The sequence below is a fragment of the Antechinus flavipes genome, chromosome 1 (assembly GCF_016432865.1).
Source record: "Antechinus flavipes isolate AdamAnt ecotype Samford, QLD, Australia chromosome 1, AdamAnt_v2, whole genome shotgun sequence".
Classification (NCBI taxonomy): domain Eukaryota; kingdom Metazoa; phylum Chordata; class Mammalia; order Dasyuromorphia; family Dasyuridae; genus Antechinus; species Antechinus flavipes.
The window spans coordinates 698,159,412-698,178,576 of NC_067398.1; the positions used below are offsets into that span (position 1 = coordinate 698,159,412).

The window sequence follows — 19,165 nt, forward strand, 5'->3', positions numbered from 1 at the left end:
TAGTTAAGGCTGGGTAGTAAATTTCTTCTCTGTAAAATTCATGCTAGATGAAATGATTTCTAAGACCTTTCTAGTTCTGACATTCCCTGTTCTAAGACCCTTCCCAGTTCTGACATTCCCTGTTCTAAGACTTCCCAGTTCTGACATTCCCTGTTCTAAGGTCCCTCTAAGGCTCTGACATTTTATGTACTAAGGCCCCTGGTGCCCTTTTTTTCAGGATCCTTTGGAGTACTTGAGGCTCCCAGCCTCCCCAGGGTTCAGGCACTTTGTGTCTAATAGGGGCAGGAGCTGTGGTCAAAGGCAGCAAGATGCCATCTTCCACTGGCCCAGCCTTTTGCCAGAGCCAGGTGACTTCCACTGACTTCTCAGGGAAATCAGAAGCAGATTTATTGGCTCTCTATTCCTTCTCCCAATCACATGGGAAATAACCTCCTTAAAGTCCCTATAAATTTGAGGTCATTTTTCTCAGTCAGAAGGCCTTTATCAAGAGCGTGGTCAGTGTGACCAGGGCAAAGTACCAAGTAGAGGAGGAAAGAAGAGGGGTTTTAAAGGCCTGTTTGAGTCTTTTAGGGTCTAGGTTTGAGAAAAAAAGCCAAATTGGGACAATGCCTTCTTGCTGAATCAGAAACCACAGGATTATGTTCCCAGGCTCCTAGGCCTTTCCTTCAGAGGATTTAATACTGAAAAGACCCCAAGATTTCATATCATCCAACCTTTTTTGCCACATCTTTAGTCACCTATGCTCATGGTACCTAGGGCAGGGCTTTGCACATTAGGGGTAATTCTTGTATGATCTGAACATTGGGGGGAAAAGGGGGTTTCTAGAGCATTTAATTACAATTTACTCAGGGGTAAAAAACCATTTACACTGGAGCCAGGTCCCTGAGAGCTTTCAGCCTAAAACAGATGGAAAAGTAGGCAGGTCCATGGGATCCTCACAGCAAAAAAGAAATATCAGCTCAATTCAATGATCATTGATTAAATGCCTGCTGAGTCCAAGGCAGAGGAAACAGCATGGAAAAGTTGGGAGACAGGGCAGGCTATGCAGACAGGAAGGCCTGGAGCTCCAAATCCCACCCCTAATACACATTCACTATGGGGCTCCAAGCAAATGATTTCATCTCTCATTGCGCTAGCCAATGCTAAGATTATTAAACTGCAGAGCAGGTGCAAGTCAGCATAGGTGGAAGAATTTTTCTCCTTGGAAAGCACAGAAAAATGTTGGCCAACAGGTAGACAAAAACAAAAACTAGCACCTGCCCTCAGTGAGCTGATTTTCTACCAGGGGAATGAGGAGGTTAGACCAGATGTTCTCTGAAAAAATCCCTTCCAGTTCTACATCTCAAAGCTTTAATGAGTTGTGTGTATGGGAAGGATTCAAAGCTTCCAACCTCTCATTTTAACAGATGAGGCTGAGGAGGAATGGTCCTGACAAAACTCTGTGTTCCTGTCAGACTGGCTTTCTTGCTCTTCCCTGAATAGGACATTCCCACCCTGCAATCTTTGCTCAGACTCTCCTTCTTTGCCTGGATTGTTCTCTTTTGTCACAGATCTGTCTTTTGGAACCCCTTGGGCAGCACCTCAGCTGGAAGACTACATAAAGGAGTCCTTTCCTGAAGTGCTAGATTTGTATCTAACAACTTGTAAGACCTTCTCTGTAGAGGACTGGCGAGACTTACATGAACTGATGCTAAGTGAAATGAGCAGAACCAGGATTATTTAAAGTTAGTACAGTGCAGAGAGTCTTATAAGTTGATACATATAAAATTAGTATAGTACAGAGAGAGTCTTCCGAGTCGATACATAGAAAGCTTACAAGTGATAGATACAAATGTATCTACAGATGTAGTACAGAGAAGGTTTTTTAAAAAAAATTTATACACTTCGACAACGATATTGTATGAGGACGTATTTTGATGGAAGTGGATTTCTTTGACAAAGAGACCTAACTCAGTTTCAATGGATAAATGACGGACAGAAGCAGCTACACCCAAAGAAAGAACACTGGGAAACGAATGTGAACTATCTGCATTTTTGTTTTTCTTCCCGGGTTATTTCTACCTTCTGAATCCAATTCTCCCTGTGCAACAAGAGAACTGTTTGGTTCTGCAAACATATTGTATCTAGGATATACTGCAACATATCCAACATATATAGGACTGCTTGCCTTCTAGGGGAGGGGGTGGAGGGAGGGAGGGGAAAAATCGAAACAGAAATGAGTGCAAGGGATAATGTTGTAAAAAAAAAAATTACCCTGGCATGGATTCTGTCAATATAAAGTAATTATTAAATAAATTTTTTTTTTAAAAACCTTCTCTGTACTACATCTGTAGATACATTTGTATCTATCATTTGTAAGCTTTCTATGTATCGACTTGGAAGACTCTCTCTGTACTATACTAATTTTATATGTATCAACTTATAAGACTCTCTGCACTGTACTAACTTTATATGTATCGACTTGTAAGATCCTCTCTGCACTACATCAGCTTTGTATCTATCAACTTGTAAGCTTTAAATGTATCAACTTGGAAGACTTTCTCTGCACTATACTAGCTTTGCATGTATCGACTCGTAAGACCCTCTCTGCACTAAACTAGCTTTGTAGGTATCGACTCCTAAGACTCTCTGCACTAAACTAGCTTTGTATGTAGTGACTCGTAAGACCCTCTCTGCACTATATCAGCTTTGTATGTATTGACTTGTAAGACCCTTTGTGCACTGTGCCTCACCAATCTCAGCATCATCCTTATCTCCTTCCTCTACAACCTTAGACACCACTCATGGATCAATAAGCACCGAGAGGGAGCTCTTCCCCTGCAAGGAAACTGCACCTACTCCCTTGTTCATCTCCTCCCATTCTGTGGCACTGGTTTTCCCTTCAAGAATTTTTTTTTATGTTTATTCCCTTATTAGAAGTAAGCTTCTGGAAGGCAGGGACCTTTTTGTTTGCTCATGTTTATACCTCTGGTGCTATGCCTGACACATAGTAAAGAATAAATGCTCTATTTACCTGTTGGGTATTCCTCCCACCTACTTCGTGCCAGGCATTGGGCTACATGCATTACAACAACCTTCAAGTCAAATTGTTATTATGCCCATTTTATAGTGGAGATAACTGAGTCAGAGATGAAAATATCTTGCCCAAGATCACCCAGCTAGTGTCTGAGGCTACATTTAAAGTCAATCTTCTTCACTACAAGCTCAATGCACTGGAAAACAAAGCAGGATTTGGAATTTCTGATTAGCAGTGGAGAGAACTCTCCACCACAGCCCAATGGGTTAAAGCCATTTCCTGATCAGGAAGGACTGGTTTCGTAGATGAGGTAGGGCCAAGAGTGGCCCTAGCCTTCTTTGTTCCTACATTAATGTCAGAACCAGTCCCCAACCCCCTTTCACTGAAGTCCTAGTGGCTGTGAGGCCTTGTGGGCATCAGGGGAAGGGAGGGCTGGGATTTTTGCAATCCTATACTCTGGAGAACACATTGGGAAGTCCCCTGACCTCCCGCCTTGCCGGTCAGTTGTATGGCTCCTTCTGCCTAGAATAAACACAAGGCTCAAGGTGGTCCTGTCATTTTCCCAGCTGGTCTGTGTTATTTCCCCCTCTGCTCTTGTTTTCTTGAGGCACCCAGCCAGCGCCAGACCAGCAGGGGAAGGGACAAGTCTTTGTAGAATGGGAGTGGATTGGGGGATGCCAAGAGTGCCTTGGCGGCTCCCATCCTGCACAACAGACAAAGCAGATATAATCCAGCCCCCACTCCATCTCACCTAAAGCCATGAGATTCGATTCCTCCTCTGACTGGGAATTAGGACTCCTGACTTCCTTTCTCTAGCAGCTGGACACTGGGAGGGGAAGGGTGGTGGAAAGGCACCTTCTAGTTACCCTGGAGAAAAACAAGAAAACAAGGCATCTCCTAGACCCCTCTAAGCCACAGAGGCTAGGGAAGTGTAATCGTGCCCTTCGAGGGCTTTAATGTCTCCTTCCCAGGTCCCTAGAGGGCTGGAGCTCTCCCCACCCTAGTGGACCCTCGGGGACCAAGTCTCTGTATTGACAGTGAAAGCCAGATTGGGGGTTTGGGGGGATGGTCCTTCCCATTCCAGGCCTGGCCTGAGGAACCGGGGTTCGCCAGGACAAGGGGTGTGCGCTATCTCCTCCCCTTTCTCCTCCTCCGCTGGCCCCCTCCCCTTCCTCCTCCTATCCCCTCCCCTGCCCAGAGCAGCCGCTGTTGCCTTCCAGCGGGAGGATCCGGGTGTCAGTCGGTCCTGGGAGAAACGATCTCGGCTGCGGGTTTGGCAGAGGGAACAGTCTTCCCTCAGGATCAGCACCCCTGCTCCCCGACCCCGGGCTCCGGGGCGTCCAGGAGCCCCGGGACAGGGTCTCCAAGCCTGGGGGCCAACTGCCTCAGCCATCGGTGGAGAAAGCGGAGAGAGGGAGAGCTAGAGCCGGAGCGAGGAGGTGGAGGAGGAGGAGGAGGAAAGAGAGAGGGAAAGGGAGGAGAAGAGCGGCCGCGGCCAAGAGCGGGGAGGACAGGAGCGGAGTGGATCTGGCGGTAAGGAGAACGCTCCGGCCGGGAAGGGAAAGGAGGGAGCCGAGAGGGAGAGCGGCTGCCCTGAGACTTCGCCCTCAGCTCCGGCCCCATGCCCAGCCCTTCCTCGCCACACCGTGGAAGGGCCGGAGGGAACGGAACCCACCCTGTCTGGGAGAGGGAGGGGGATGCCCCCCACCAAAGCAACAGACTACGTCTGCGCCCAGAGGCAGCGGCTCCCAATCCCCCGGGACCCCCGGGACGCAGCGGGTTCTCCCTAGGGCGAGCTCTCCCCCCAGCTTCCACCCACTTAGTCCTCCTCCAGACGGGCAGGAGGTCCTGCCCGGTGGGGCTCAGAGACCCCTGGGCTGCGGCGGGGGCGGGGGAGCTTAGTGGGGAGGGAGCCCGGGAAGCCCTCCGGCCCATTTTGGCCAGCGTCAGGTCTCCCCTCTTGGGCCTGGAGCACCAGCCTCCAGGTGCTACTCTCCCCCCCCCCAGCTGTTGTTAAGCGCCCTCTCCTGCGGGCACCCTCCCCTGGGGCTCCCCATTGTTCTCTGCCGCTATCTCTCTGGGGAAGAGGGTCGGGAGAGACGCGTTCTTAAAGAGCCCTCTCCCTTTCTTGTCTCCCCCGCAGGTCTCGATCGCAAGTGGGCTGGGGAATCGCCGCTGCTCCTCTGTGGTGTCAGGACCGGGCTGGGCCAGGTGGGGGAGGCCAAGGCACCGCCTTCAGTGACCTCAAGAGCCTCCTTATCTAGGGAGGTCACTGGGTGGGGCCGGCGGGGGGCGGGGGGAGGCAGCAGAGGGTCCATTCTGCGGCTCCTTGACCAAGTCCAGCAGAGCAGGCGGCTTCCTGACTCTCCCCTCTTCTGGGGAGGGGGGCGGGGACACCCCCTGCAGCATGAGCTGGGAGCCAGGCCTGGGACAGGGCCGTCGGGGGGGCGGCCCCACAACCGGGTGATCCGCCTCCCCTAGGCAGACTGAGGCGGCGACAGGGCCGCTGCCGCTGCTGCTGCTTCGGGCAATGGCTGAAGCTGGTACCGGGAGGGACGCAGACTTGGTGCCTTCCAGGCCCTGGGCCCGCCTGGGCTGATGACCGGGGGAGGTTGAGGCTTAGTCCACTGATGTGAAGAGAGGCAGCCCAAGAGGGAGAAAGAAGAGGAGGAAGGAGGAAGGGGCCAGCCAGGATCGCAGGGGCGTGACCCCACCCTCCCTTGCCAGGATTTTGCCCGAGATTGGTGCCTTCCAGGATCACGGGACCCAGGAGTCCGGGACCCAGCCCCTTCAAGTGGAGGCAGGAAAGCCAGATTGAGGGGGCTGGCTGCTGGCCCCTCTTGTAGCATCAGGCCTGTGGAGGCCTGAACCGGACCATTCACTGACTCATGGACTTCAGCTTCTGCAGGATACCTCAGCAGAAGGTGGTTTAACTGGGGTCAGGGAGGCCTCTCTTGCTTCCTGACCCCTTCCCCTTTGAGAGGAGGGAGAAGGGGACCATTGGACTTTCTCAGCCCTCCACTCCCCCTCTTCTGGGGACCCTCAGGTGTGGTTGCACCATGTCCAGGCCAGGCCCAGGGGCGCTGATCTCCATCAATGGTCTGGGTTTCCCACCCCAAAACCTGGCCAGGGTGGTGGTATGGGAATGGCTGAACGAATACAGCCGCTGGCGTCCCTACACGGCCACGGTGTGCCACCACATCGAGAATGTGCTCAAGGAGGACGCCAGGGGCAGCGTGGTCCTCGGACAGGTGGACGCCCAGCTGGTGCCCTACATCATCGACCTGCAGTCCATGCACCAGTTTCGCCAGGACACAGGTAAGCTTTCCCCCTGGGGAGCCCAGCCATAGGATCAGAAATTTCCCATTGAATTCTGGGACTTTTGTTCTCTTTTGTACAGAAGCTCAGAGGTCAAGAAATTTGCCCCATGTCCAACAGGTAGTAACCGGCAAGCTTCCGATTCAAGCCCAGAGTCATTGACTGAGATCCTAGGTGCTTTCTTTTTATATCACATAATGCTGTTACTGCCCTCTGAAGGGGAAGCTGACCTCTACTCTCACCCCAATGCCCAGAGTTCAGTGTCAGGGACAGGCTTGGATTAGATAATGGGTCTATAGGACCCAATCCCCAAAATGTCCAAAAAGAGGAGTCCAGTAAACTAGAATCCCCAGTCTTAGGTCTCTCCTGTTTGAAGCTGGCCATGGGGCAGGTAGGTAGATGGTATGGTGGATCCACTAGCTGAGTGATTCTGGGAAATTCACTTAAACCCTCTCAGACTCAATTTCCTCCTCTGTAAAAAGTGGCTAATAATAACATCTACCACAAAAGGGGGTTAGAAGGAGAATCAAATGAGCTTACACCTATAAATGCTTTGTAAACTTTAAGGTATTGTATAAATAAATGATTGCCCTTACTATGATTAAATCACTATTTTTAATACATGAGAGCCAACTGAGTTGTAGGGTTGAATAGGAGCCCTCTTGCCTCTAATGTCACTTGTCAGGTCATCAGCCGAGAGCTACAAAGGAACTTAGAGGTCACTGACTCCAATTCTTTCATTTCACGGTTGGGAAACTGAGGCCAGAAATTATTTGTCTGAGGTACTAAGTGACAGACTGCCATTTAAACTCACATTTCCTGACTACAAGTTCAAGAATCAATCTTCCTTCCCCCTGCTATTCTGCCTCTCCCCTTTACTAGCCAGGTGATCTTAGGCAAATTATAACTGGTCTCAGTTTCCCAATCTGTAAAATGGAAATCTAAATACCTGAAACCCTTCCCATACAGTAGCATTATCATTAGCCTACAAAAGTAGATGCTTTTTTTTGGGGGGGGGGGAGAGGGACTTTTTTTGTGAGTCAAGGCTAGGTCACTTGCCCAGTATCACATAGCTATTAAGTATTACATATCTGAGGACACATTTGAACCACGTCCTTTTGACTCCAAGGCCGGTGCTAAAATATTATCAATACTTGATACTTAAATATCAGGATTTAAAACTAAATGTGAAATGAAAATGAAATGTTATCAGTACTTGAGAGTTGTACATGTTTCTAGCTTGTACATGAACTCCTGTCCTTTTGAGTCCAAGACCAGTATTCTATTCTAAAGATTCTTTATAAACCATAAATTTTTACCTTTCAGATTTACTTGTGTAACATTTAAACCTTTACAAATTATTAGACACATGTAATATTTAATATTATCAATACTTAATTGTTAATTATCACTAAATGTTATCAGTACTTGATGCTTAACTATCCATATTTAAAATTAAATTTAAAATGAAAATTAAATATTATCAATACTTGAGGGTTTCTAGTTTATACATTATTCTTTGCGGGGCAGAACCTGGGAGCCAAATTTCTAAGTTGCCCCGGGCCCTGGGTTTGCTTCATTGAGCTGGGGTCAGAGTAGAGGTAGCAGACCATCCCAAAGAGAGGATTACAGCCAGTCCCCAACCTTGAGACTGCCAGGATTGTCAGACTAGAGTGTGTCTCCACGGGGCAGAAAATGGTGAAAAGCAGTTTTAGGATTGGGCAGATATCCAATCTGTTCTCTGTCTTTCTCCTTCTCCTCCTGATGCCTGCCGGCCCTATTTTCTGCAGCTTTCCCGGGAGGAGCGTGACCCTCTGGGATTGTAGTGTACTCCACTCTGGGGAGGTTGAGTCTGGGGCTCCCGGGACTGTAAATGGGATTGTGGGAGAGGGTGGAACCAGAGGGAAAAGAGACAGACAGAACAGAGGTGCTAGACTCCAAATGCTTAACAAAGACCAGAAGTGGAATTCCCACTCAGAATATTGACGTATGCCGGGCTGACATACCCTGCAGCCCAGGAGATAGGGAGAATTAGGAGATTTGGAGCTCAGAGGGGATATGTGAAACGCGGTGCCAATTATCCTTTACCTTTTTGGACCTGTCCTGTACCCCTTTGGCATCTTATGCCCTTCCTATCGGGTCACTTAGGTGGTGCAGTGGATAGAGTGCCAAGCCTGGGGAAACCTATGGATCCTTTCTGAGAAGCATATTGTTGAATGTATACAATGAAATACAGAGGGCTACAATTAAAATGAAATATGGCTTTCAAAAGAGTTTCTTTTAAATTCAGTGACCCTAGGTTAAGCCCCCTTGGATCTAATATGGCCTTTTGGGGTTAAAGATGAGGGTTAGAGAAGTTACTGATCCAAATTCGGACCCTAAGTTTTTTGTTGCCAAATTCAGCTCCTTTCACATAATCGGGCTCAAAAAAACCATATTTGGGGTATGGAGGTAGCTATATGAGGGGAGTGACCTGGATCCTAAGGACCTGGATCAGACTCAATCGTTCTCTGTCTATACTATTTCGGGGTAAGCCATTTAACTCCTTCTAGCCTCAGTTTCCTCCTCTGTAAAAACGAGTATTTCAGGATAGAAAGTCTCCATGGTCTTTTCCAGTCTAACCAGAGATCTATGAGGATGAACTGAAAATGTGTGGGCTCTGCTGCCAAGAAGGATGAAGGCTAAGAGGGCCCAGCATGGAACCCCGAAATTTGCGAGGGGCAGCACAGAGAAAGGAAATGTGGCTCAGGTGTTGGCTGGAGTAGGATGGTGGAGGAGGGAGTGATGTTAGGGCAGGTCAACAGATGTCCTATTTTACATAGCAGGGAGGAAACATGTAGAACCTTTGACCCTAGGTTATTGTTGTTTTTCAGTCATTTCTGACTCTTCTTGATTCCATCTGAGGTTTTTTGGCAATGGAGTGGTTCACAGTTTCCTTCTCTGGCTCATTTTACAGATGAGTAAACTGAGGCAAACAGGGTGAAGGGTGATTTACTGGCTGTGTGAGGCTATATTTGAACTCAGGTGTTCCAGATTCCAAGCTTGGCACTCAATCCACTGCACCACCTAACTGACCCAATAGGGAGGGCATAAGATGAGCTTGAGACATGGATTGGCTGGCTTGCCTGTGGATGAATATGTGTATATATCTAAGCAAACATGTGCCAACGAGGGCTCCAATACATATTCTGGCACTTTATTGAGGAAGATAGGAGTTGTCCACATCCTCCTTGCCTCCTCTAAGACATCCCTTGCTGCCCTTGGCAGACCCAGACCGGGTGACATTGCAGATGGACAGAGATGGGCAAAGAACACCACCTCCCAGCGTCATTATCCTGCCCTATCTCAGAAGGGGAGCTGAGGCTCTGACAGAGAGCTCTAATCCCCATGTGTTTGGGGTATGGGCACACCCCGTGTGTAGGGGGGACAAGTTTTCTCCTGGGGATCCCGGAGAGTGGAAGCTTAGATATTTTGTTAGGGCTGGTTGAATCTCAATTATGGCTCTCAGAATGATAGAGCAAAGTTCTCATTGTATCTCTGGTGTCTCCTCCCTGCCATCGTGCTACCATCCCCTATGACTGCTCAGAGTTTCCAGATCATTCTCTATCTGACTCTCTATCCCAATTAGCCCCCATAAGACTGATAAATTATCCCTGCATAAAGTGTTTTCAAAATGATTTGGGGTAGCTAGGTGGCACAGGCATAGAGCCCTGAAGTCAGGAGGACCTGAGTTCAAATCTAGCCTCAGACATTTAACACTTCCTAGCTGTGTGATCCCGGGTAAGTCACTTAACCCAATTGCCTCAGCAAAGAAAAGAAAAGAAAAGAAAAAGTTTAATTTAATTCACCCTCTTTTCAAGAAGAGACACCTTTACTTAGAGAGCCACAGATCCTAAAGACTCAAGAATTATTCTCTGATGATAAATTTTCAATTACTGCACAAGTTATCAAAGGGACCATCTGGGGACAAGAGACCCTCATGTCATATGTAGCAGAAGATTGCCACTTTTTTCTACACATAAAGCCAGTTCATATAGAAGCCCCTTAGACCTTAGGCTTTGTGTCTGTTCCCTGGGGTGGGGAAGGTGGAAGAGAGAGGAGGAAGATTCTTACTGGTATTAGCTAGAAAGAAAGTCCCTTCTTTTCCTACTTTCCAACCTTGTGAATTGTGGTTTTTTGAAAATCTCCTGAGCCTTAGCCAACCTTTTCTTCTCCTTCTAGAGCAGGCTGTTCACACAATATCTACTATCTGTTTTCAGGAAAAGAGGGACACACACACACACACACTCTCTCTCTCTCCCATCCCAGGTCTACTGGGACCCTGCCAAGCTTCCCAACAAGGGAGGCCTGGAAACCTATCCAGCTTGGCAGGGGGTCCAGGGAGGGATCCAGGGGCCTAGAACAGAAGCCTCCATAACTTCCAGTTCACACCCTCTCCCATCAAGCAAAAATGTCAGGAAGTGGACCCCTTGCCCCTTTGTCAAGGGAAAGAGGCCTGGAGGTCTGAATTCTAATCCTGGCTCTTGCCACTCAGGCACACCTCAGCCAAGTGAACTCTCCCAGAGCCTCTTTTTGCCTCTGACATGAGATATCTCTAAGGCTTATTGGAACCCCTAATCCATGGAGGATCACTCAGGTCCTACTCTTCTGGAATAGACAATCCTGTAAAAACAAAGCAATATGGAATCCCAGAAAGCCCCCTCCTTCTGTGCCTTCACCCACTTAGATTTGCTGTCTATCAGAGCTGTCAGGGAGAGACCATGTGGCCCCATCATCTCATTTTACAAATGAGAGAAACCCAGATCCAGGGAGTGAAAGGGATCATCCCCCTGGGTTAGGGCGTGGGTCCTACACGTTCTGCAGTCATGTTGCAACCCAAGCCTTCCCAATCCCAAAGACTCTTTCCACTGCACCACACTGCCTGCCAGGATGGCTAAAGGGAGCTTCGGCTTCCTTTTGCTCCCTGTACACACGTGTGTTGAATTATAAACTAAGGCAGACACGCCTAGGTGTGGACTTTGATCCATATTCACACATGTGCCAATAATTCTCAGTACTTTTTATGGACAGCTCTCCTCACAAGGCTCAAAAGGCCTGGCCAAGATGAATATCAGTGTATCTTTTGGGGGCAGGGGGATGGAGCTTTGGTTTTATTGACGTGGAGACCTCCCATTGAGGATAGTCCCTCTACCAGTGCAAGCCTGCTCTTTTTTTTGCAACTTAAAAGTCTTGGTGACTTGTGCAGATCAATGAGCGGCTCAGTGGCCTGCCCAGGGTCACACGGCATGAAGGAGATGGAGTACTTTAGCCGCAGTCTTGCTGACTTTCTTATAGCTGAGTAAATGGAAGCTAATAGCTGGGCCCAAGATCGTCCAACTCCCCCGAATGCTTGGTTACACATAGATTCACCTCAAAGGACACCAGCATGTGGAACAGGGGCCAGTATACCAGGGCAACTCATGATCTATCCATAAACATGGCCATCTGTTAAATAATCGGGGGGGGGGGGGAGGGTGGACAGGGCCCTAGAGCACAGAGCCGGCAGGGGTGGGGTTGAGCTACCCTCCCCAGGCCCCTTTGGGTCAGGGTGTTTGTTCAGCTGGTGGCCCCAGGCCCTGGGGGGGTGCTCATCTATCTGCCCCACCCACAGCTTGTTTTCACTGCTCCCACAGGAAGATGGGTTTTGCTTTGAAATATTTCCCCAGGTCCTGGGTCAGGACCTGGGAACCCAGTCTGGAAACAGTTTTCCCACATGGAGGAAGAAAAAGGGGTGGGAGGAGAGCTTTTGGACTCGGGTCATGGGATGGAAATGAGAGATGAAGGTGGAAAGGGGCTGTGGATAGGAATAGAGGGGCCCAGATCTGGAGCTAAGGGACAAGAGGGCCCCTTCCTTAATCTCAGTGGTTGCTAGTGTCATATTGTTGTTATGCCGTAGGTAGTTATGATATTATTAATAATAATAAAACATTTTAAATAGCTATATTTCTGAGACTTCACTGTCTCCTTTCCCTCCCTTCCCTCCCCCTACTGGGGCAGGGTCATTGTCAGGCTGTGGAAGCGGAGTCTTCACTGTCAGTGTTTTGATTTTCCCAGTTGTGGAAACAAGGACTTCGCATGTGGCTTTATTGCATCGATCCTGGGGAGCAGAGTAAACATGCATGGGTGGAGGAAGTTGATCCCAAGGGAGAACTCAGTAATTGGATGCCTCCCTGATTTCCCCCCGGGAGTAGGACAAACATACCCAGTCTCTTCCCAGTTGGACTTTCTTGTTATTTCTCCCCACCTGGCAGAGCATTTTTCAGTCTAGTGTTCTAAACTTTTCTGAGACTTTGGCTTCTCATCTGTCAAATGGGATTAATGTAGAACCCCTAGCTCACAGGATTGTTGTTAAAAATAAGATGAGCTCCTACAGATGTGACAGGAGTCGTAGAAAGGAGAAGTAGCCAAGCTGCTAGCCAAAATCGATCAACCAGTCAACAAATGGTGGTTAGCCTCCCAAAGGATTTCAACCACTTTTCTGGGCCTTATCTTCATACTAAGGGTACCCAAGCCATCTACTAAAAATACTTAAAAAAAAAAAAAACCAACAAGAGGAAAAAAAAGCCAACCCACACACTCAAAAAACCCAACCAGGTGCTTATTTGCATAGTATTAGTTTATGAAAGAGGTCTTACTCATTCCCTACAAAGCCTCCCACTCCTGCCTCTCAGCTTGGTGGGGTCAATTTGGAAAAAAGAAATAAAAGCAACAATTAATTGGGTTCGAGCCAGTGTTGACGCCAGCCCTGAAGAATTGTCCAGAAGCCATACATGGAAGACAATCAGTGGAGAATAAGGAAGGGGTAAACTGAAGCCTAGTTTAGGGGCTTTGGGAGTGAGGGTGAGGCACCCAGCATCCTCTCTTTCCCTACAAACCAATCCCCTGCCCCGCTCAGACTAGGAGAGGAAGAAAAATTAATGGGAGAACATCCTGAGAACATTAGAATTCAAGAGCTGGGAAGGCTCTTAGAACAGGGAATGTCAGATATGGGAGAGGGCTTAGAACAAGGAATGGCAGAGACAGGAGGGACCTTAGAACCAAGGATGCCAGAGCTGGTAGAGGCCTTAGAACAGGGAATGGCAGAGTTGATAGAGGGCTTAGAACAGGGAATAGCAGAGTTGATAGAGGGCTTAGAACAGGGAATGGCAGAGATAGATGGGAACTCTTAGAATTCTATATTTCAGGGATTGTTGAGCGCTTGAAGACTGCTCAGTCCATACCTCTTACTGTACAGAAGTAGAAACAAAGGGTTATTGCTCTGTGAATGAGGAACATAGCTGGTCTCAATATTCCTAATCCTGATAAGGTGAAGTTAGAATAATCCAACTTCAGAGGAGGACAATGGCAGCAAACAAATAAGCCAAAGAGCTGAGTTAGTAATGGAGAGTCAGAGTCAGTAACCAGGGCAGGAACCAAGATGGCCCTAGGAAACTATGGAATTTTGGAGGGAAAGCCAACACAGTTACAAAAGATCCCTTTCGCCCAGCAGGTTCTAGAGCTCAGGGCCATTTCCAGAGATGTAATTCCAGATAAGGCAAGTCCAACTCAATACATTAAGACTGAGATGTCATGGGACAAACCAGTTTGGGAAGAGTAGGGTTGGAATTGATATGGGGAATGGTGGTCCGGCATCTACTGGGAAATATCTCTTATTTAAGTAGGACATAGATGGCACAGTGTTTACAGTGCTGGGATGGAATCAAAAAGAGCTGAATTCAAATTCAGGCTCAGACACTTACTAGCTACAAAATCTTGAATAAGTGATTAAACTTCTGTTTGCCAAAGTTTCCTCAGCTATAAAATAATGCGAATAATAGCATCTACCTCTCAAACTTGTGAAGAGATATTTTTAAAAATAGCACATAGTGCTAGTACATAGTAGGTGCTTGATAAATACTTTCCTTCCTTTAAGAAATTGAAGTTCTACTATTTGTGATTTGTTCCTTTGGCTTTTTCTGCCAATAAGAGTTCTCTGTTCAAATAAACATGCTCTAGGAGGGATCACCCCACATTCAGTCACTAGCCACTCACAATTTACTGGAGATTAATTGGCTGGAAGATAAAAGCAAGGCCCTGTAGGAGAACCACAATAGTTCACTGAGGGGGGACAGAAAGGGGAAGTCTTGGGATTAAGAACTGGAAGTGACCTTAGACTCTGAACTTTACAGATATGAGAAACTGAGATCCAGAGAGGCCAGATAATTTGACCAATGTCCCACAGATAGTAAATAAGTAATAGATACAGGATTGGAACCCATGCCTACAAATCCAGTTCACTTTCCATTATCTTTATGAGAGAAAGGATTTTGGGATGTGAAAAAAAAGCCAGGTTTTAGAATTCATTCCACTACTATTATAGAATCGTGGTAAGTCACTTCATCTCAGAAATAAGGAGGGGGAGGGGAAAGAGACAAGCTGTTTTCTAAGGCCCCTGCCAACCTTGCCATTCCCTGTTCTAAGCCCTTCTCAGCCCTGACATTCCCGGTTCTGAGGTCCTTCCTAGCACTGACATTCCCTGTTATATGACCTTGTTCAGTTCTGACATCCCCTGTTCCAAGGCCCCTGCCAACCTTAACATCCCCTATTGTAAGGTCCCTTCCAGCCTTAACCTCTCCTATACTAAGGCCCCTTCCAGCTCTGACATTCCCTGTTCTGAGGTCCTTCCTAGCACTGACTCAATATCACCTTTACCATTCATTAGCTATCAACCTAGATAAGTCAATTTCAGAGCACTTTGAGTCTCAGGTTCCTGATCTGTAAACAATAATACAATACAATAAAAGCACTGCCTCGAAGGGTTCTTGTGAGACTCAGATGGGCTCCTTTTGGTTGTAAAGCCCTTTGTAAAACTTGGACCATCATATAAATGAGAACTGCCTCTGTTATTCTAAGTCCTTAAGAGACTAAGGCCCAGAGAGTGGAAAGCCTCAAAAAGCATTCAGATGTGTCCTGTGTTCCAGGCACTAGAAAAGGCACTAGAAATGAGAAATGGGAGACCGTTCCTTCCCTCAAGGAGCTTGCATTCTAATTTGTATGTGTATATTGTTTGTATATTTGCATTTTTGTACAGACATATACATGTGTATACACACACACATACACAAGAAGCTTACAAACTAAGCTAAAAGAAGCTAAAACAAGCTAAGCTAAGCACTAGCAGCTGGATTGAGGAATAAGGATCAGGAAAGACTTCCTGAAGAAGTTGGACTTGGAGATGATTCTTCAAGGAAATTAGAGATTTCCATGAGGAAGAGAGGAGGAGGAAGAACATTGGGGGTTTGGAGAACACCAGTGCAAACAAGTGCAGATGAGGGGGGAATGAAGCTTGGAGTATGAAATATAGCAAACATACCAGTCTGGCTAAGTCATTGGTTCTTAAAATATGGCTTGAGGATCCCTTTTGGTCCCCAACACCCTATATGGGAGCTCCATGAGGTCAAAACTATTCATAAAATACTAAAATATTTTAAGTCCTAATATACTAAATATCAATAGATTTAACCCACATGAACAAAAGCTTTTAGAGGTTCCTCAATAATTTTTAAGAGTATAAAGGAGTGCTAAGTCCAAAAAGTTTGAGAACCCCTGAGTTAGATCAGAGAGGGAAGGCAAGAGTAAAAAGAATGAAAAGTTTGGGACAAATGCCAAATGGAAGAGTTTGTATTTTGATCCTTGAAATAATGGGAAAACACTGATGTCTAGGAGAAGTCAGGCTATTAGCAAACCCTTATTAAATGCCTAGTATACAATGTCACTGTGCTAAGGGCTGGGGATGCAAAGAAAGGCAAAAGACAGGATCTGTTCTCAGAGGGCCCACAGTCTAATGAGGGGGGAGACAATCTGCAAACAACTTTATAGTTGTAGACATGATAAAGTGGAGTTAATCAACAGATGTGAGGCACTGGTAGCATTTAAGAGGGGGAAAGACTTCTTGTAGAAGATAGATTTTTATGGATTGCTTACCATCTTGGGGAGAGGGGAGGGAGGAAGAGAAGGATAGAATTTGGAACTTAAAACTTAAAAAAAAATTTTTTTAATTGCCTTAATGTCTAATTGGTGAAAAACAAACTATTGTATATAAAAAGAAGAAAAATGGGATTTTAGCTAGGATTTGAAGAAAGCAAAGAAATGGAGATGAGGAAGGAGAGAATTCCAGTATGGTGATCAACCACTGAAAATGTCCATAATTGCGAGATAGAGTGTCAAGGAACATCAAGGAAGGCAATGTCACAGGGTTGCAGAGCACATGGGGCTAAGTAAGGCTGAGAAGCATGAAAGGGTAAGGATGGAACAAGATGTGAGAGGTTTTGAACAATGAAAAATTTTATATTTAATTCCAGAGGGTGGAATAGTCAGAACTCTGCTCACAGAAAATCACATTGGGGAGCCTGAGACAGGGAGACCAATTACTTAAGAAGGTTAGTGCCATGGTCCAGGTGACTTGATAAAGGTCTGAAGAAGGATGACATCCATGTGAGTGGAGCAAAGGGGAAAGATCAGAGAGACGCTTTAGAAAAAGAATCAGCAAGATTTGGCGATAGATTAGATAAGGCCAGTGAGATGTACAGAGTTGAGGATAAGGCCAAGGTCATGTACCTGTTGGACCAAAACAATGGCAGTCCCCTTGTGGCCTGCCCCTTAAGGAAGAGGGAGGAGCAAGAACCTAAACTCAATTTCTCAGTCAATTTTGTCATCATTGCTTCACCTTTCTCTCTACTTTCCCCTTGCTCTGGCTTTGTGAACAACCAGCCTATGTCCTTTCTTTAGGCTGGACACTGTGGCACCTTGGACATTATTTCTACTAGAGCCCTAGCTTAGGCACTATAAGGTCATGGAAAATAGGATTGTAGGCTTAAAGCTAAAAGGGACTTCTGCAGGTCCAACCCTCTTGGATTTTTTTGTTTGTTTTGATGAAGAAACTGAGGCTTACCTTACCTAAAGTTAGATAATAAGGGACAGAGCTGAAATTTGAACTCAGGGCCTTTGACTTGCTCCCTTTAGGGTAAGAGTTTTTTTTTTCTCTAAATAGTATTTTATTTTTCCAAATACATACAAAGATAGTTTTACATTCACCTTTGCAAAACTTTGTGTTCCATTTTTTTCTCCCTCCCTCCCTCTCTCACCTCCCTCCTCTCCAAGATAACAAGTAATCTGATATAGATTAAACATATGCAATTCTTCTAAATATATTTCCATATTCACCATGCTGTGCAAGAAAAATCAAATCAAAATAGAAAAAATGAGAAGGAAAAAAATAAGTAAACAAACAACAACATCAAAAAAGTGAAAATACTATGCTTTGATCAACATTCAGTTTCCATAGTTCTATCTCTGGTTGCAGATGGCATTTTTCTTCTTAACTCTATTGGAGCTGTCTTGAATCATCGCATTGTTGAAAAGATTATAGTAAGAGTTTTTAACCTAGAGCTTGTGAATTTGATTTTTACTTTGTTTTTGATTACTTTATTTCAATATATTTGGTTTCCTTCATAGTTCTATGAATTTTATTTTATGTATTGAAAAACATAGTTTTGAAAAGGGTTTTATAGGCTTTGTCAGACTGCTTTAAAAAGGTAAAAAGCCCCTGATGAGTGTGGGGGGGATGAAGGTTGGGGAGAAAAAATGGAACATGGGACTCTCTTTCTGGTGGGAGTCCTAAAACACAGCTCCCAACTCAATTATACTTCTGCTGATCCAGTCTTGGGGGCTCACAATATTCGATATTTGCTCTTGCGTCTGTCGCATTAACATATACAAAGCACTGCATTTATTCCTCTCCACTCTGGAAGGCACACATATGTTGTTATCCCCATAGAAAAAATGCAGGAAGAACTGGGTTCAAATCTCATGTGTCAAGCACACTGGCTCTAGGACTTTTAGCAAGTCGGTATCTCAGTGGATATAGCTTTGGGCTTGGATTCAAATCCAATCTTACTAGTTGTGTGAACCTGGGTAAGTTCCTTCTTATCCACCTCAGTTTTCTTATTTGAAAAATGGGGATTAGTAATAGCACCTAGATTCAGGCCAGTTCCAATGGTCTTGTGATAGAGAGAGCCATCTGCTCCCAGAGAGAGGATTGTGGATCACAACATAGTATTTTCTCTTTTTGTTATTGTTTGCTTGAATTTTGTTTTCTTTCTCACTTTGTTCCTTTTTGATCTGATTTTTCTTGGGCAGCATGATAATGGTGGAATTGTATCTAGAACAATTGCACATGTTTAGCATATGTTGGATTACTTGCCATGTAGGGAAGGAGATGGAGTGAAGGGAGGGGGAAAAATTTTGGAACATAAGGTTTTGCAAGGATAAATGTTGAAAACTATCTATACTTGTGTTTTGAAAATAAAAAGCTATATAAAATTTTTTTTTAAATTTAAAAAGGGAATAGCACTTACTTCTAAGGGTTATTATGAGGAAACAATAGGATAATATTTGTAAAACACTAAATAAACACTATTATTATTATTATTAAATTTTTTGATGTTTAGGGCAACTCTTTAAAATTCTAAGTTGCAGAGAAACTATCAACTATGTTAGAAGAATTTCCTCACCAGCCTTTTAGTGGAAGTAACTGAAGGAAGACAACATAAAGCAGAAAAAAATACTGAATGTAGTCAGAGAACCTCATCCTAGAAAAGTCCCAGGTCTGCTTCTTGCTACCTGTGCATCCTTGTATCCCTTCTTTGGGTCTCAATTTCTCCCTTTGTAAAATGATGAAATGGGCAGGCATTGAGAGGGTTGGCCTCCCTAAGATCTTTCTGAGCTCTAGATCTGTGATCCTACCTTCAGATT

At 45.7% G+C, this 19,165-nt stretch overlaps 2 protein-coding genes across 3 annotated transcripts in view; both read left to right on the plus strand.

The window, feature by feature from the left end:
* The first annotated feature begins 308 nt into the window (after positions 1-308).
* Positions 309-5,318, plus strand: LOC127548549 (translation initiation factor IF-2-like). Its single transcript, XM_051975994.1, has 3 exons — positions 309-347; positions 3,996-4,549; positions 5,160-5,318. Exons 1-3 carry the CDS (start codon positions 309-311, stop codon positions 5,278-5,280), a joined length of 714 nt encoding a protein of 237 aa, XP_051831954.1. The 3' UTR covers positions 5,281-5,318.
* Positions 5,319-5,931: 613 nt separating this feature from the next.
* The window catches only part of DTX1 (deltex E3 ubiquitin ligase 1), a 61,337-nt gene continuing 48,103 nt past the window's right edge, over positions 5,932-19,165 (plus strand). The window contains exon 1 of one of the 2 annotated variants that reach the window (XM_051972829.1): positions 5,932-6,334. In XM_051972829.1, coding sequence (XP_051828789.1) covers positions 6,076-6,334 — 259 coding nt within the window. In that variant the 5' untranslated portion in view covers positions 5,932-6,075. The remainder of the gene's footprint in view (positions 6,335-19,165) is intronic. The other variant, XM_051972830.1, reaches the window with a different exon arrangement.